At 46.3% G+C, this 15,869-nt stretch overlaps 1 protein-coding gene across 10 annotated transcripts in view; it reads right to left on the bottom strand.

Annotated features, from left to right (window-relative positions):
- COL6A3 (collagen type VI alpha 3 chain) overlaps positions 1-15,869 on the bottom strand; it is a 65,726-nt gene that overhangs the window by 47,374 nt on the left and 2,483 nt on the right. For 7 of the 10 annotated variants that reach the window (XM_054208153.1, XM_054208154.1, XM_054208156.1 and 4 more), the window contains exons 2-4: positions 8,348-8,497; positions 6,780-7,397; positions 2,382-2,984 (exon numbers count right to left, since the gene is read on the bottom strand). In XM_054208153.1, the coding sequence (XP_054064128.1) occupies positions 2,382-2,984; positions 6,780-7,397; positions 8,348-8,435 (1,309 nt within the window). In that variant the 5' untranslated portion in view covers positions 8,436-8,497. The remainder of the gene's footprint in view (positions 1-2,381; positions 2,985-6,779; positions 7,398-8,347; positions 8,498-15,869) is intronic. The other 3 variants (XM_054208161.1, XM_054208163.1, XM_054208160.1) reach the window with 2 other exon arrangements.

Here is a 15,869-nt window from a genome sequence, read left to right as displayed (position 1 = left end):
TCCCCAGAGCAGTAAGACTTCCAGCATTCATCCCCCCCAGCCGGGTTTTTTTCCCCTCACCAGTTGCCCTGAGGAGCGGGCTGAAAACAGGAAACTTTCCAAAGGGAATAACAAGGGCTGGAATCCTTGCTGTATATCACTGAGGAGAGACATCCAAAGTGCTTCCTTAGTTCGTCAGCAGCTAGAAACTCAAAAATGGAGACCCTGGAAACTTTTGACTTTATGTAGAAGTTTGCGGGAAACATCAAAGGGGCTTTGCAGAGATGAGGGAGGCCAGGAAGTAAGAGCTCCCTCTGCTCCTCATTCCTCTTGCAGCTCTCAAATCCTGCAGCACATTTCCTTAGAGAAGAGGAATGCAAGAACCGAAACCAAAACCCACAGGAAGAAACACCCCACGGTGCTAATTTCAATGGACACAATTAAAGCAAAAGCATTTAAGGAAGGCTGTGCACATCTCAGAGGGTCTGATCCAGAGCCCAGTGAAGCTGATGGCTGCTCTCCCAGAAATTTGAAAGGATTTGGGATCAAAGCATTGTATCTTTGACTCTAGAAGCTGAGAATGTCGGAGCGTGTCAGCATCAAACCCAGCCCTGCATAGTTCCCTCCTCGTTGCCATCTCAGCTGTCTTTGGTGAAGCTCTTCATCTAATTTAATCACCCAGGCTCCCCCAGTAACTAAAGGAGAGGGGAGAAGAGAGGCAGAAAGGCGCTTTGAGACAACCATTCACATCCCAGGAGGGCTAGCGTACAACCGAGACCTAAAGTGAAGTGAAACGACTTCAGTATTTCACAGGAACACTTGGCGTCTCAATGGGCTTGGCATCCATTTTGGGCTGCGGTATGTGTCCCAAACCAGTGCTTTACGCTGCAGACTTCCAAGGCTGCCCTGGTTTGAATGAAGCAGACCAGTCAAAATCAATTTTCATGGACACTAGGCAAAGGAAATGCCCTAAAGCTTCTTTGAAAATGCCAACTTCTCCCTTTAGCGTATCCATCTATATGTAATTGCACAGGCTGGTGCTGTTGTAGTACCTTCTACAAAGGAGCAGGCATTTCAAGTGAAAAATATGCAAATGCGGATGAAATCAAATGTACCAACACTTTTAATCTTGCCATTCAACACAGAGTTAAAAAGAAAGGGAAGTTTTCCATTGACTTGCATGGCTCCTGGTGCGCACACTTCAACTTAGTTAGCTAAATATGGTTCTTGTGGGATGCTACAAGCAAAAATGCTTTATGTTCTTTCCTGGAATAATCAAGGCAAGGTCATAAAATGATGTTTTAGGCAAATTCCTCCCTTTGATTTGAGCCACAGGACAGCAATCACATTTAGACATAGAGCAGCAAAGATATCTAGAATGCAGTTTTATATGTCGACATACATCATGAGTTGGACGGTATGTACAGAACTCCAGACTGGCACTTAGATCCCAAAAGTGTTGTTTGCATTAAGCGCCGTGGTAATTAAGTGCAGCAGCTCTAGCCTGGCCCTTTTCAGGGGCCTCTGAAGTACAACATATTGTTTCTTTCATAAAGCCTCTCTGTCAGTAAATTCAACTTTGTCGTAAAACCACAGGGTGAGAAACTCTTAATCACCTCCTTGCTCCGTAAATCCAGATATTCATTATTCTGCTGCACCCAAGCTAATGCCAGTCCAGAAACGACGTCAACGGGGACTTAAGAGGGACGAAGTGACCTAAGTGGAGTATTGACACCTACATTTTCATTTCCCATACCCTCATGGAAAGCTGTAAACTTTCTCATTTTACAGATTGAAGGGGAATAAGTGTTAGCAAGGCAGGGATTTCACTTCAGAAGAACTAAGGGCTGTTTTGCTTCTAAGCTCAACAACACAGGAATTTCACCCTTTTCCCGAGGATAGTGCATTGTTTCAATGAGGTATGGAATTTTTACTGTTTTAGCAAGCTTATAACTTCAGTTCTGTGAAACTGGAATCCATTTAACATCCCCGTTAGCTTCCCCATTCAAATTTCATTCCCTTGATGCTTTCAACTGAGATATAATGGAAGCTTACGTGACATAAACGTTTTCAGAACGGACAGTGCTGCGGTATTTAGCCCCGGGGTGCTTAGATAGCCCAATAAGTGTTATATGAGCTTTTTAACACTGCTTGTGTCCTTTAAAACCCCATGTCATGCCAGTTATTGACATAAAACCTCACGGTTTTCAAAAGATAACCCACTGGGCAAATGAATTTCTGCACATTAGCTGCAGGACAATTTGTCTTTTCCATTGTTTCTCCATAACCAGACCAGAGAGATGCATTGCAAAAATAAATAAAAAAAAAATTAAATATGTTGTTAAAGCGTGCAAAAGCTTGTTCATTCATCGATATGCAACAGTCTAGAAAGGCATACATACCTTCAGTCACAATGGTTGGGGCCTCTAACAAAATGAGTCTTTGGGCCACTCCAACAATGTTGGGCAGTAATAATTCTCGAAGAGCATCAAGGTTACGGATATCCAGGGCAGTAAAGGCGAAGCTTCCATCAGTAGCAATCTGCTGCAGCTCCGCGCTGTCAGCATTCAGGACCCCAATGCTAAATGAAAATATACTAGCTTGCTTCACCGCTAACACGCCCTCTCGGATATCATCACTAGACTCTCCACCACTTATCAGCACTAAAATCTGAGGCACTGCTTCCTCTATCCTGCTGCCTCCCGCCTGGGTGAAGAGGTTCTCCACCACAAACTCCAGTGCCGCACCGGTGTTTGCTTCCTCGCCACCGCGAAAACTAAGTGCCTTCACGGCATCCAGAACATCTGCTTTTGTGGAGTAGCTGTTCAAAGCGAACTCGGTTCTGGGTTGATCACTATACTGCACCACCCCAATGTGTATTTGCTGAGCTCCAACTCTGAGGCTTTCAATCAAATTTACAAGGAAATCACGTATGGCTTGAAAATTGACACTTCCGATGTTGTTTGATCCGTCAATAAGGAAAATAAGGTCAGCGGACTCTTGAGCTTTAAAAAAAGAAATGCAAAAGGTGAAAGCATTAAAACGAGTGATTACATGCGGTTGTACAGTGTTCTGACATGTTTCTTGGAAAACCAGTAAGAAACACGAAAATGAGAAAACAAAACACGTGTTCACTGAGGAGGTGATGTTTGCCTCTTAGTTCTGCATTCTGATTGAATACGAGCTCCCAGCCCCATCCCAGCATCCGCCGCCCACCAAGAGACGGCTTAAGCGGACGCAACCCGAGCTGGTGGTTGAAGTTACCTGGAGGTCAGCGCTATTGGCACGCGAGGAGAAAACTTGGCAAAATGCAATTTTGGGAAATCTAGACCCATTCCATCAGTGGCCAGCGCTGTCCAAATATTTAGACAGAGCCGAAAGGAAAAGGTAGGTTTTGGTGGTAATTCATCCTGAAGACAGCAGGTGAGGACAGTAATATTCGTAGGAGGTTTTCCTCATTGCAGACTTTCTTTTTTTTTTTTTTTGGAGGGGGGAAGGGAGAAAGGCCACTGGAAAGTTTCAGCCTCTCTGTTGTAATTCTGTTCTTTTCCTGGTTAAAAACAGCGGCTGAATATATTGGCTTCTCCCACCATGAAGGATTATTATTTGAAATGCACTTGTTAGAAACAATTGAAAGAGTTTTAGGTGTTATACTTGCACTGTAACGCTTTTACCAGCTGCCAGCATACACATGATGGCATTTGTCCAGCAACCTGACTACGCAATTGCCAACCCATGCCGCGCAAAATTTGTCTTGCTTGAATTATTTTGCACAAAGGTGCATCTATTATCGATAGAGGTGTCCAGTCTGTATTTTTCATATGGACTTGGGATATTCAATCAAGGAATGCAGAATCAGGTTAAAACAGGGCGATGAAATCAGTCATGACACAATTATCCAACTCTCTTTGTTATGACCATACCCGTATGATCACAAGCATCTGCTGAGAATATACCCACACAAAACAAAACTTTTATATGGCATGAACATGGTTGTTGAGGGGGAAGCATTTTATGCTGTGAGACTTACCGAAGCAGACCAAAATTCCTTGGTGTCTGCTCTTACTCTTTTGCTCAACTGATTTTACCATCAACATCCCCAAGAGCCGTACGCATGCAAAAAGGGGGAGGAAGAAGACCCCCAAAGCATGCTCAGATGTTTCCACGCTATTACTCTCCAATCTTGCCAAGAAATCAAATTTCAGGCTATTTGCAAATGAATGACAAGCAGCGTTTGGAAGTCACACGCAGCTCTCAACTTTTGAAAGCCGAAAGTGGAACCAGTAGCAAAACTGGCATGTGGTTTAGCATGGCCAGGAATAAACCTGCACTTTTTTTTTTTTTTTTTTGGCCTGTTTTGTTTAGTTGTTTTTCTAGTAAATGTTTTAGTACATTGCAATGCCACCAAGAAATTCAAATAAATGCCACAAATCCAGTGACAAAGGAGAAGGTTTCCAGGGCATCGTCGCTTCCCTGGGCCAACTCAATAGCCAACGTTGGCTTGAAGAACATCACTGTGGCTCAGAATTGCAAAGGGCTCCAGGATTTATTTTTCCATCATTGAGCTGAAATTTAGGGGTGCTTAGGGCTGTCTTTACTGCGCTGTTTTCAGTTGGGATGTACACAGTCTACTTCATCATATAAACGAAAGGGAAATCTCAAAGCGGTTGTACCCAGCGCTGCTTTAGATACCCTGGACATCTCTTTGAGGAGCAAAGTTTCAGACACCAACGGGTGTCATCACGGCAGCGCCGGTCGCTCCCGCAGGAGAGAAAACAGATATGAAGCAGATGCGTTGGATAATTTGTCATCACTGTAAAAAAAAACCTTGTACTTCAGTGCACATTTATGGAACAAGCTGGTGCTGGAGAACAAATAAAAGCATGCTTGTTACACAACTAAGCGAGGAGGGCCAGGTGAGACAGACAGCTAAGATTCAACAAATACATCAGGGCAAACTTGGGGCTGACTTTCATACTTACGCTAGTCAGCTCTGGGGACTGCCACAGACCAACAGTTTTGGTACTCTATGCTGGAAGTACTGGGGGACCTTCGGTTTTTAACGTTTCTTGTTTCATATTAGGGCTCATTTCCAGCATAACATCCACAGCATTTTTATACATTTTAATGCTACATGGAGTGATCAGCTGAATAAATGTCTTCTTAAATTCTTATGTAAACAGGTATTTGTACCATGCTTTGCACGCTATTGTCCTCCAAAGTTTAGGACCCATAACATCTTTTCCCATCTTTAATGATACTCCGTAGATTGCCCATGCAAGTCACACAGGAGCAAAGCTACAATAGTAGGATTAGCTTAAATTTGTGTGATAGGGGCGGAAGCAAAAAATATCTTTGAGTAGAAATTGTGTGATATACGTGAAGCAGGAATTTGCCTTTAAAGCTTTTAAAGAAATGTCTGTGGCTCCAGATGTTAATGTACTAAGGGGTTACCTGCTGGCGTGCCCTAGAGGACGACACCCAGCCACCAAAGACCAATTCCCCTATTGATTTCAACAGGGAAGCCCGTCGAAAACTTGTCCTTTGTGGCAAAGATGCTGAGCAGCCACTGCAGTGCTGTCAGCAGGTTGGGTAAAACATTCCTTTTCCACACATATTGACAGGATTTTCTCGGGATTGGCAAACTTTATGTCATGGGGCAGCTGCTTTTCTTCCCTGTGGCTTTCGCGTGATCTCGCTATTTGCCCTGTTGAGCACTTTGCACAATAAAAACACACGTGAGCACAGCCTTTTGGTGTTGATTGGTGACATGCAGTGACGGAGAGCACCCAGTGGGGCTGGCGTGAGGGTTAATCAGGCAAGACAACACAGGGGAATTAATGTTACACTGCCTTATTACACTGCTGTTGCCTTACATCACCCCACAAGCTATTGACCTTCAGATGGAGTCTTGGGAATAAAAAGAAAGGTTTGATCTCTGGGACTTCTGTTTTGAAACACAAAGCTGCTCAGAAGGCCCTTTCCATGCTGAAATTTGATAAACAGAGAAGGGATGGAGGAAGACCGTTGTTGGTTTTTTTTGTTTGGTTTTGGTTTTTTTTTCCTCCAGGCAAATTGGGGCCCCGGCTTGCAGTGGGTTGCAGAGAGGTTTCAGTTACGGGGAGGGTCCAGTGCTCCAGCAGGTGGAAGCCATCGACTTGTAAAGAGGGCGTTTGAGTGGCATTGCAAAAGGGACTTTCCAACCACATATGCTTTCTCCGAGTGGATAAGGAGAGGCTAAGGGCCGGCTCAGGGATGGGGTTTCAGCAAAGAAGTTCTCCCCTGAACTGCTTTTGCTGTCTTCAGCCAAGAATGTGACTTTCTGGAGTAGCACATTGCCTATTTGCCCCGCTAGCTGTAAGAGGACATCCCACGTGGTGTTCCCACAGCCAGCAGTGACTTTCTTGGTCTCCGGAGGGTTTTTGGTTGGGGCCTCAAAGAGTCACCTTCGTGGCTGGTGTGTTCATCCCCTATTTCCCTGCCTTGGGAGTACATAGGCTGGGATGATTTAATAACTCTGCAGAGCTCCCTACATTTGCATTTCCATGCCATGTGCGGGAAAGGATGGCCACAACGGGCCGCTGCCCATCCAAGGGCTCCTGCGCTACCTCCTGGCAGGGATGCTGGCTCAGTCTGCAAACACCGGCACCCTGATAGCTACAAACACGGGGCCGCAGGCTTCAAACCTTTGTTTTTAAACCTCTGAACATCCATCTCAGTCTTGCCCCTACAAAGGCTTTAAACAGCGCAACACCAGCAGATACCATGCTGATGGGAGCCATCAGCAAGTCAGCCATTACCTGTGATGTCTTTAACCAGTCCTTTGGCCCCAGCCTTTTCTGGAGTCATGGATGAACGGACACTTGCCACTAAGTCTCCAACTATGCCGTGGAGAGCGGTAAAATTCTCTAGGTTGAAAAGGTGCTTATCGAAGGGTTCGCTCGCTATTTCCTTTAACTCCCCTTCCACTGCGTCCTGCACGCCGACCGCAAACATGTTTACACGGGCCGATTTAAGGACAGATGATGGCAGAGCCACATCATCCTGGGATCGTCCGTCCGTTAACACTATAATAACCTGGGGGACGCCTTCACTGGCTCTGCTTCCAGCAGCTTTAGTGAGATGATTCTCGATTAGGTACTCTAATCCTTTTCCAGTCTTGGTGCCTCCCCCCATGTAAGGCATGTTGGCAATATGGGACAGGACGTCTCGGGTAGAGGGGTAGGTATTTAACTGGAACTCTGTGTGGGGGTTTCCGCTGAACTGGACCAGGGCAAAGCGAAAATCATTTCCTCCCACATCTAAAGCTTTTATAACATCATACAGAAACTCTCGAACGAGTTGGAAATGTTCCTTCCCAATGCTCCAAGAGGAATCCACTAGAAATATTATATCAGCCACAGCAACGGTTTTGACAGCTTTAAAAAAACAGATGGGGGTTTAGGATTTTCTATCGGTCAGCGCAAGCATGCCTCCTCCTCCTCCTCCTCACCCGAACAACCGACGGCCTCTCTCGCATGGTGAAAGTGAAGCTTCCCCTTTGTCGCCCGCAGCAAAACTAGAAGCGCTCGAGAAAAAACAGGCAGCCATCAGCGCCCTGACACCGCCCCCAGGCGCTGGGGGACAGGAGGGGACAGCATGCGACCCACCCTTCGCGGGGAAGGGGAGGTGAGATGCTTCTCCCCCCTCCCGGACCCTCGCCGCAGGGGTTTGGACACCAGCCCTGAGCCAGACAAAGGCGCCTGCAACTTCACGCGTGAATTTAGGCTTGCGCAGCTTCTAGCTGCCCATGGTCTCCTGCACCTTTTTTTTTTTTTTTGCTGACTCAGGGCTTCGCTTGCTCCGCAGTGGTGCTCGAAGAAGGAAAGGCCACTCGGTTTAAACAGCCTGGGTGCTGGCGTAAGTTTTCCATATTTTTCCTGCTGCTAACACCCCCCCTCCCCATCATGACACCAGCTCCATTCCCAAAGGCACCGGCATCTCCTCTTAAAAAAGCCAAACAGCTTTTCTGCAGGTCGGTGGCAACGCTCTTCTCACTGCAAAAATCCCCTCCTACGCATGCAAGGAGGGCAAAAGAGCTCTGCCCCAGAGAAAAGCCGCTCGGGGCCACCCTAGGTGCATATCCCGCACCCCTGTGCCCCCAGAGAGCATCCTCAAAGGCACATCACCGACCAGCAACATGCTCGGGAAGGCACCGCGCGCGTTGGCTAAGGTCTGGGTCTGAAAGGACCCTCAGCTGAGTGGGAGCTGAGGGGCAGAAGGTAAACCACAACGTACCATCAACATGCACGTTAAAAACCAAACGGTTTTTGCAAACTAGCGGCACGTTTGTACAGGCATGAAGTCAGGTGAAGCAGTCCGGTCTTACCTGCTTGCTGCTGGGCACGAACCGAGCAAAAGCCTGAGAGTAGGAGGCAAAACATTGCCGCAAAGGGCACATGTCGGTGTTTCCTCATTTTGGTTTTTTATCTGTGTTTTCCTTTTATTCTCTTTGTTTTCAAAGCACCCAACGTGAGATCTAAGGGAGAAAAACAGGGTGAGTGAGAAACAGCGTCAGCGCTGGCCAGGCACGGATGAGGCACAAGATAGAAAAGCCAAACCACGTGGTTTTGCAATGCTTTTGCGGCACTTCGGCAGGAATAAAATATTTTAATGCCGGACAGTCTACTTCATAGCAAGCATTTCTATGGAAGAGGAATCATCGCTTACATAATTGGCGTTTAATCACCCCTGTGGACTTCAGTATCTTTCTCCTTGTCTATGCTGCTTCAGGTAATACAATATCTAATACATAGGAAAATGGCCAGCCTAGGTTTTTACCACCAATCCTTAAAATATATGATGGCCTCCTACTTGTCTTCTTCATCCAGGGATGAACATCTGGGCCAACAAATCCTCTCTTGCTGTCGCCCCCCCCCCCCTTTTTTTTTTTTTTTTTTTTAAACAAACACCAGAATAAGAATTTCCCTTAACATCCCCTTTTTGCCTCAGCTCACCTTTTCAGCTGTCCCAAATATACAAATGGAATTTTAATTACTCCAGACCACGTGATCTGGCTGTATAGCAAGAAGCCCTTGGACTCCCCCAAGCTCACAGCCCTGGCAGTGGAACAGCCTGCACTCACTGATCACATTCTGGAAAGGCACCAAGAATAATATTTTATGTGCTGGAGCCAAAAATATAATTTATGGAAGTTTCTTATCTGTGATCCACCTGGCAAGTCTTCTAAAACAATGTCTCCTTCAGGAAAGCTGTGTATCTGTTGTCATAGAGATGGCCAATTTATTATTTCATCTTCATTTCCAAGCCTACAGAGCAGAAACCAGCAGGACTTGCTTAACAAAGAAAATATCCTCCCAAAAGAGAATACAGTGATTGAATACTTTTCATTCCCCAAAAGGAGCTCAATTACTCAAATAAGCCAAAAGTGATTCAAATAAATCAAGCTATTAACTGGGTCATTGTTTAAAATAAATAAATAAAAATCAATTTTCTCATGACTATCCTTGCCAACTCCATCAGTCCAGAGAGTTGTGACCAATACAAAGGCCTAAGAGGGCTAGGGGGAAGACTAACCCCTCTTTAAGGAAAACCATGGTAGTTACACAGATGGCCATCGCTGGCACAGCTGGAAAGAGAACCAGGTGCCAGGAATTAGAGAAAATTCATGAATAAACATCTGAGCAGCTGATCCCTCTTCCACTGAAGAGACATTCCTCAGGGCTATCAGAGATGGAGCTTAGTGGAAAGGCAGGGACAACATCCACCTCGTTTCCCGAAACCTGCCACAATCCTGACGCTTCCCACTGGCTCCCTGTGTGTCGAAGCCGGGTTGGGGTCTGGCCCTCTGTGGGAGAAGGGGTTTGTAGCGTTTGCTCTTCCAGGTGCTCCACACGGCATTTATGAATGCCACAAAGCGTGAGTCAGGCAAAAGCTACCCCCTGCCTTTCCCCCCAGAATTTGTGCGTAATAACAATAATAGCGCCAGGTCGAGAGACGTTGAACAGGCACCCAGAGCCAGCAGCTAGCCCGCAGCATTAATTAAGACATGACAAGTCTTCCCTCTTATTGGCAGCTCCTCCATTTATAGACACAGCTGCTGCAGCCCGGAGGTATTGATATCATTCATAAAAACACTAAAAAATATCATCCTTGTTAGCTGGCACTCATCCATCCCCCCCGGCTATTGGAGTCCAAGCCAAACCTCCCAGTGCCTCCAAGTGGGAGCCAACGTGCTCTGCTGGACCACGTCGTCCTGATTTACAGCTTGCCCCCAGAAAACCTAGTTTCACCCAAAGGACAGGTGGGGAGGGGGAAGCTGGGCTCTGCTGCTCCATAGGTGCAGGATTTGCCATGGCCTTCGCTACGACCTTCATCCCCTGAGCGCATACACGTGCAGAAAGGTCTGCAGGTCCCAGAGCTGAGGTTTGCAAAAAGCACTGAGCTTGTGACAACCACCCATCAAACCCCCCACCCCTCCCCGGAGCATCTCTGCTCTGGGCAGAAGAGGTTTACAGAAGAGCTGGAAGTTTTTTGAGGGCTTGCCTTGCAACATCCATTGGGAGTAATAACGCTGCTAGCTATGAATGAAAAATGTGAAATAAAATGCACACTATGGAAAAACAGCCTGTTAAAATAATGTACGCCGTAAAAGTGCTAGTATTTCTTTTCTGAAATGCAGGGGGTTATGTTATCATCCTGTTTATTAGCTGCTGGCATCCTATCCCTCCGCATTCGCAGCAGCTGGGGGTAAATCGAGCATCAAGATAAACCGGTGAAAATGAATGTCTTGCCAGCTAACAAATGACAGGACTGAAGCAAACATTTGGGGTTTTTTTGGTTTTAACCAAAGTCTCTCTGCAGCTGCAAAGAGACTTACGGGGCTGTTTACAGCCATAAAACACAGCAGAAGGGAAAAGCAAATCCCTCCGGTGCTACGAAGCTCCTCACAACACTCCCGTGACTCTCTCACAGTGGTGGGCAACTGGGCTTTACACCGAACGTAGACCCAAACTCAACGGTGGATCTACACCTACATCTTTAGGGCTGCTTTGGCTTGAAACGCCTTGAAGAACTGCCCTGCCCATGTTCAAACAAGGAGCCTGTGGGAGAGCTGGGGCTGAGCCCACCTCCATTAGTCCCTTTAGGTTACGGTTCAGCCCCAGAGCCTCGCGGCAGAGAAGCCACCAGCTGTATTTCATGTACCTCCATCCTGGCAAACCCAAATGGCTGAGTCAGCCTTTGGGGCACCACGAGATAAACCTGGACATCACAGCGTGTTAGAACAACGCTCAGTCTCAGCTTTGGTTTATTTGACCTGGCCAGCTGGGAAATACAACACCTTTTCCAAGCAATAAAAAGTTGGCTGTTCGTTTTGGTCACCTTCGTTTTCATTTTAGCCTTTAGGAGGCCTCCACATCGATTTTCAGCTTTCTCTGTGACCTCCATTGTGGTATTTTTTAGTTATATGAAAGCAAAGGGACTGGTTCATCAACAAGAGATGAACTTTAGCATCATGCTTCCCCAAAATAATCCTAAACTCACAGGAACTAAAATTAGTTATTAAAAGGAAAGACAACAGCGAAGCCTTGCAGGAAGAGGTGACTGATGTCTCTTAGAGATAGACTGCCGATTTCTGGAAAAGAAGAGCATTTAAGCACAGGTGTTCCTGAGCAGGGTTTTTCCTTACATCCTCCCCTCCACAGAACCCTTATCAGCAAAGGAGGAAGAGTTGGGCGCTTGCAGAAAGCGGCGGGTGAGGAGATGATTTTCCAGTAGGAGCTAGCCCCTGAGAAGAAGCAGCAAGGGCAGCGGATTTTTTTGTAAAGGTAACGTGCTTTCAGGGAGGGCTTTGAACTAAAACTCTGGTTAGAACCCATCTGGCTGAGCCAACAGCAAGTCTCTGGCTCAACGAGCAAAGTGGGTCTAAGACAGCAAATGATGTGATTTTTTTTTTGTATTATTTGGAGGTAGGTCTTGCTTGGCTTGCCTTGGTAAGGCACAACGAGTAATGTGCTTTGCTCGATGTGTTCTTGCTTTATGTCCCTGATTACCACTGGTCACAGAAACTGGAGGGGGCACCACTTTGCAGGGTAAAACCAGGGATGTGCATTTATGCTAATTTGCTTTAATTCTCAATTATGGCAAGTCTCTGTTTTGCAACTTTATTCTCCTGGATTATTGTCATTTTCGATAAGGCAATTTCATCCTGGATTTTATTATTTTTATTTTTTTTTAATGAAAAGTTCCTTGAAGCCCTAGGGAGGGGGGTGAAAGCTCTGGTAGAGCTTTTGATACAACCACAGTGAGCTGGAAAAAAAAAATGCTGTAAACCCTGACTACCGAGCGTCTTTAGAAAAGGACAACGCTTTCCTGAACTGTTAAGAATTAGCACCAAAGCCCGGGGAGCCAGTCTCTTAAGAATTCATGTGCTAAAAGATTAACTCATGTAATCTTCAATAATCTGAAGGTTTTATGTCTGTCTAGAGATAATATAGTGTGTGGTGACCTCTTAATATTACAGTATGTCCTCCATTTCATCAGAAGATATACATCTGTTAGTAATAATGCTTTCAAAAGGCAATCATTTCTACCACTAACGCAATGAAGTGATTTCCTTAAATATTTTTCCCAGCAGCTATTTTTTTGCTTATTGCATACTTCTCTGTGCATAAAATCTGACGTTTTACATATTTTTTTTATTTGAGGGGATGCTCCAAGTTCACTTTCTAAGCAATCACTCATTTGTGCGTGTGTGTGTTTTCACTAGAGCGTAGTTAAAATAAAATCTGTAACAGTGCAAAGCAGATGAGCAGACTTTAAAAAGCAGAACATAAAAGACAGGAAAAAATTACTACAGCTGTTACATATCACTTTGATTCATTACATGTGCCTCTCAGCTGGGCTGGCTGACTTGGAGAGGGAGGGGAAGTATATGGCTTTGGCGCGAATAGAAATGCGATGTGTCATCCATAGATATGGATGGATGCTATGGCAGGTAGAGGGAATAATTAATGTTATTGCAAAAGAACTCTTAAATCTGAACTCCCAGCCGGGCAGCGCTTCAGGCGTTGATGCTATCTACCTCACTGGACTGCAAGAGAAAACAATTAGCTCGAGCTATCGGAGGGGTTTTCTGTACTAGTGTTTTGTAGTTGCCTGATGCTTTTCCTCAAGGCTAAAGGACTGAGATGGGCAGAACCAACTCTTGGGGTGTGATAACCAAGGAATCCAAAACTAGCGTGGAATCTGTTCCCATCAGCTCTCCTTGCCCGTGACGGTACTGTTGCTGCTGGGAGGTGAGCAGCCTTTGGGAGAGGATGGAAGACCTGAAGCAACTGCAGTAAGCGGAGCCATGACTTGTATGCTCTTCTGGGGATAAAATGGCCTGGGTTTGGGCTTGGCCTTGGGCAGCCTGTGCAGCTTTGCTAGCTGGCGCAGCAAGGGACCTCTGGGATGTCTCACTGCCCTCAACCAAAGTGCATGGGGTCCAATATTCACCCCCATGAATAGCTTGAATAGAAGGCTGCAAAGCAGTTGTGTCCCCGATTTTCCTTTGTATGTGGGGTGTGTCATCTCGATCAGGGAGAAAGATGTGGATTTGCACCTGGATCCCAACAGCTTTTCTACAACAGGAACAGGCAGGACCAGAGGGAGGGCAAAGCACTGTCCTGGAGATGAGATGCTGTGAGCATCCTTGGAGCCCTCCCAAATTCTGCTCCATGGGGATGTCGGGGTCAAAACGAAGGGACCTCTGCCTTCATCTGTGTTTGCTTTGTGGGCATCTCCCCATGCCTCATCGTCATCCTGTTTCCCAACCAAACTGCTCAGCATAAATACCCTTGACTTGGCTGTTCTTTGCTATATGCACGGCCCCGGGAGGCAGCGGTGAAGCCATGAGGCTGCTGTAAGCCTTGCCAACAGCTTGGAAGTGGACACTGTCCACCCAGAAGAACTATTTGCAGCCCCAACAGTGGGATGGAGCAAGCAGGGAGGAGGAACGGCTCCTGAAATCCTGACATGGAGCCATCATAGCACAGATTGCCCTCTGGAGGTGATGCGTGCTCCTCTCTCGGCTGGATGAATCCCACCTTAAACTTCTCTGCACTGTTAAGAGCTCTGAGCTGGGGAAAACATTAGCCAAAAGCCACTCCTAGCAGTGATTTGGACATCTAGGGGCCAGATGCTGTGATTTTTCCCTGTGAGATAGCTCAGTTGCCTTTGAAAAGGGACATAAGCCTCCCAAGCCTCTAGGCACCTGGCCACCCCTTCATCATATGGCACAAAATATCACCTGGCCACACAGCCTCCAGAGAAGCAAGGCAATTTCTAGAGACTTGGGATGAGCTGGATGGGGCAGATTCTGAATTTATTCACAGCTCCAAGGGGTTGAGAGGGGCCATTTCAATTTGCACCAGCTCTTTTCGAGGCTTTCCATTAACATTGCTGCCATCTGGCATTGGTGGCACCGGGAAGGTGAGGGTTGTTAGGTTGAGGGCTGCTCCTGAAAACATTTCTTCCTACAAAGGCAGACCTGAGCGTTAAAAACAAACAAGCCCAAAAGGGTGGAAAATCTTCCTGCTTCTGCAAACCGCTTGAACTCCGGTTTTTGAAAACCAGCGTTAAGCAAAGCAACGGAGTTATGTAGCATTAATATCCTACCTGGGTGCTAGCATTTAATATGAATCACATTCATTTCTGTTCTTATAAGTGTTCTGTTGGCTTAAAATCTGGTTGTTTTCTTCATCTGAAGACTGAGACCAAAATAGCATAGTTATTAAGAGGAAAGGGAGTATTTGCTAAAAAAAAAAAAAAAGGGAACTCCCTCAAAGATCAATGACTCTTTATGTATAGTAACCTAAGCCTCCCAGTGCCTCTCCACCCAAACAAATCTGCTCCTTAATGTGGAACACAGATCACTTTAAAAGGTGGAAAAAGTGATGGGCACGCGGAGGGGTAAGGCTGGCTGTGATTCACAGCGGAGAGCACGCATGCCATGCCACCCGCAGCCAGCCCCGCTGCCGTGCACACCCAGCGCAGGGCAGGTTCTCCCCTTTGCTGCGAACCAAATGCATCCAGGCTGGGAAAATACAGTCCAAGGCTGGCAAGGCTCTGCAGTTACCCGAGTTTGCACTGACGGAAGGAATAAGATGTTCCCTTCCCTCCTGTTCCCAGACAGGCACGTAGCAAAAGTTAGGAGAGGAACAACATTTTTTTATTTTTTTTTTTTTCTCTTTGATGTGTGGGAATACACTGGGGGCTGGTTCAGCTCACCCTGAAATTAGGGAAGTTAATGCATTTGAATGGAAAACTGCAAAGATGTTTGAAAACCAGGAAGGGAACCACCTATACTGCTGATAATTGGAAAAGGAATGAATGAATGACAAGGGGTGGCAGGAGCAAGCGTGCAGCCTTGTGCTCCTGTCTTAGAGATGCCATCACACCCCTGGTCATGGTCTACCTCTCTGCAAAGACCAGGGTGGCATGGGGTATAAGGTTGGGGGTGGAAAGCTCATTTTCCTGAGCTCTGGGAACTGTGTCCGTATCTCTGATACTACAAAGTCAAGGGATGGCACCAGGGAGGTGTGTAGTATCATAGAATAAATTTGGTTGGAAGAGACCTTTAAGATCATAAAATCCAATTGTTAACCTGACGCTGCCAAGTCCACCACGAAACCATGTCCCTCAGCACCACATCTGCATGTCTTTTAAATACCTCCAGGGATGGTGACTCAGCCACTTCCCTGAGCAGCCTGTTCCAATGCTCGATAACCCTTTCAGTGAATAAATTTTTCCTGATATCCAGTCTAAACCTCCCCTGGCACAACTTGAGGTTATTTCTTCTTGTCCTATTGCCTGTTCCTTGGGAGAAGAGACCGACCCCCCCTGGC

This window comes from Rissa tridactyla, chromosome 7 (assembly GCF_028500815.1).
Source record: "Rissa tridactyla isolate bRisTri1 chromosome 7, bRisTri1.patW.cur.20221130, whole genome shotgun sequence".
NCBI classification, from domain to species: domain Eukaryota; kingdom Metazoa; phylum Chordata; class Aves; order Charadriiformes; family Laridae; genus Rissa; species Rissa tridactyla.
The sequence above is the reverse complement of the archived record's forward strand: the minus strand, read 5'-3'. Positions and strand labels throughout refer to the sequence as shown.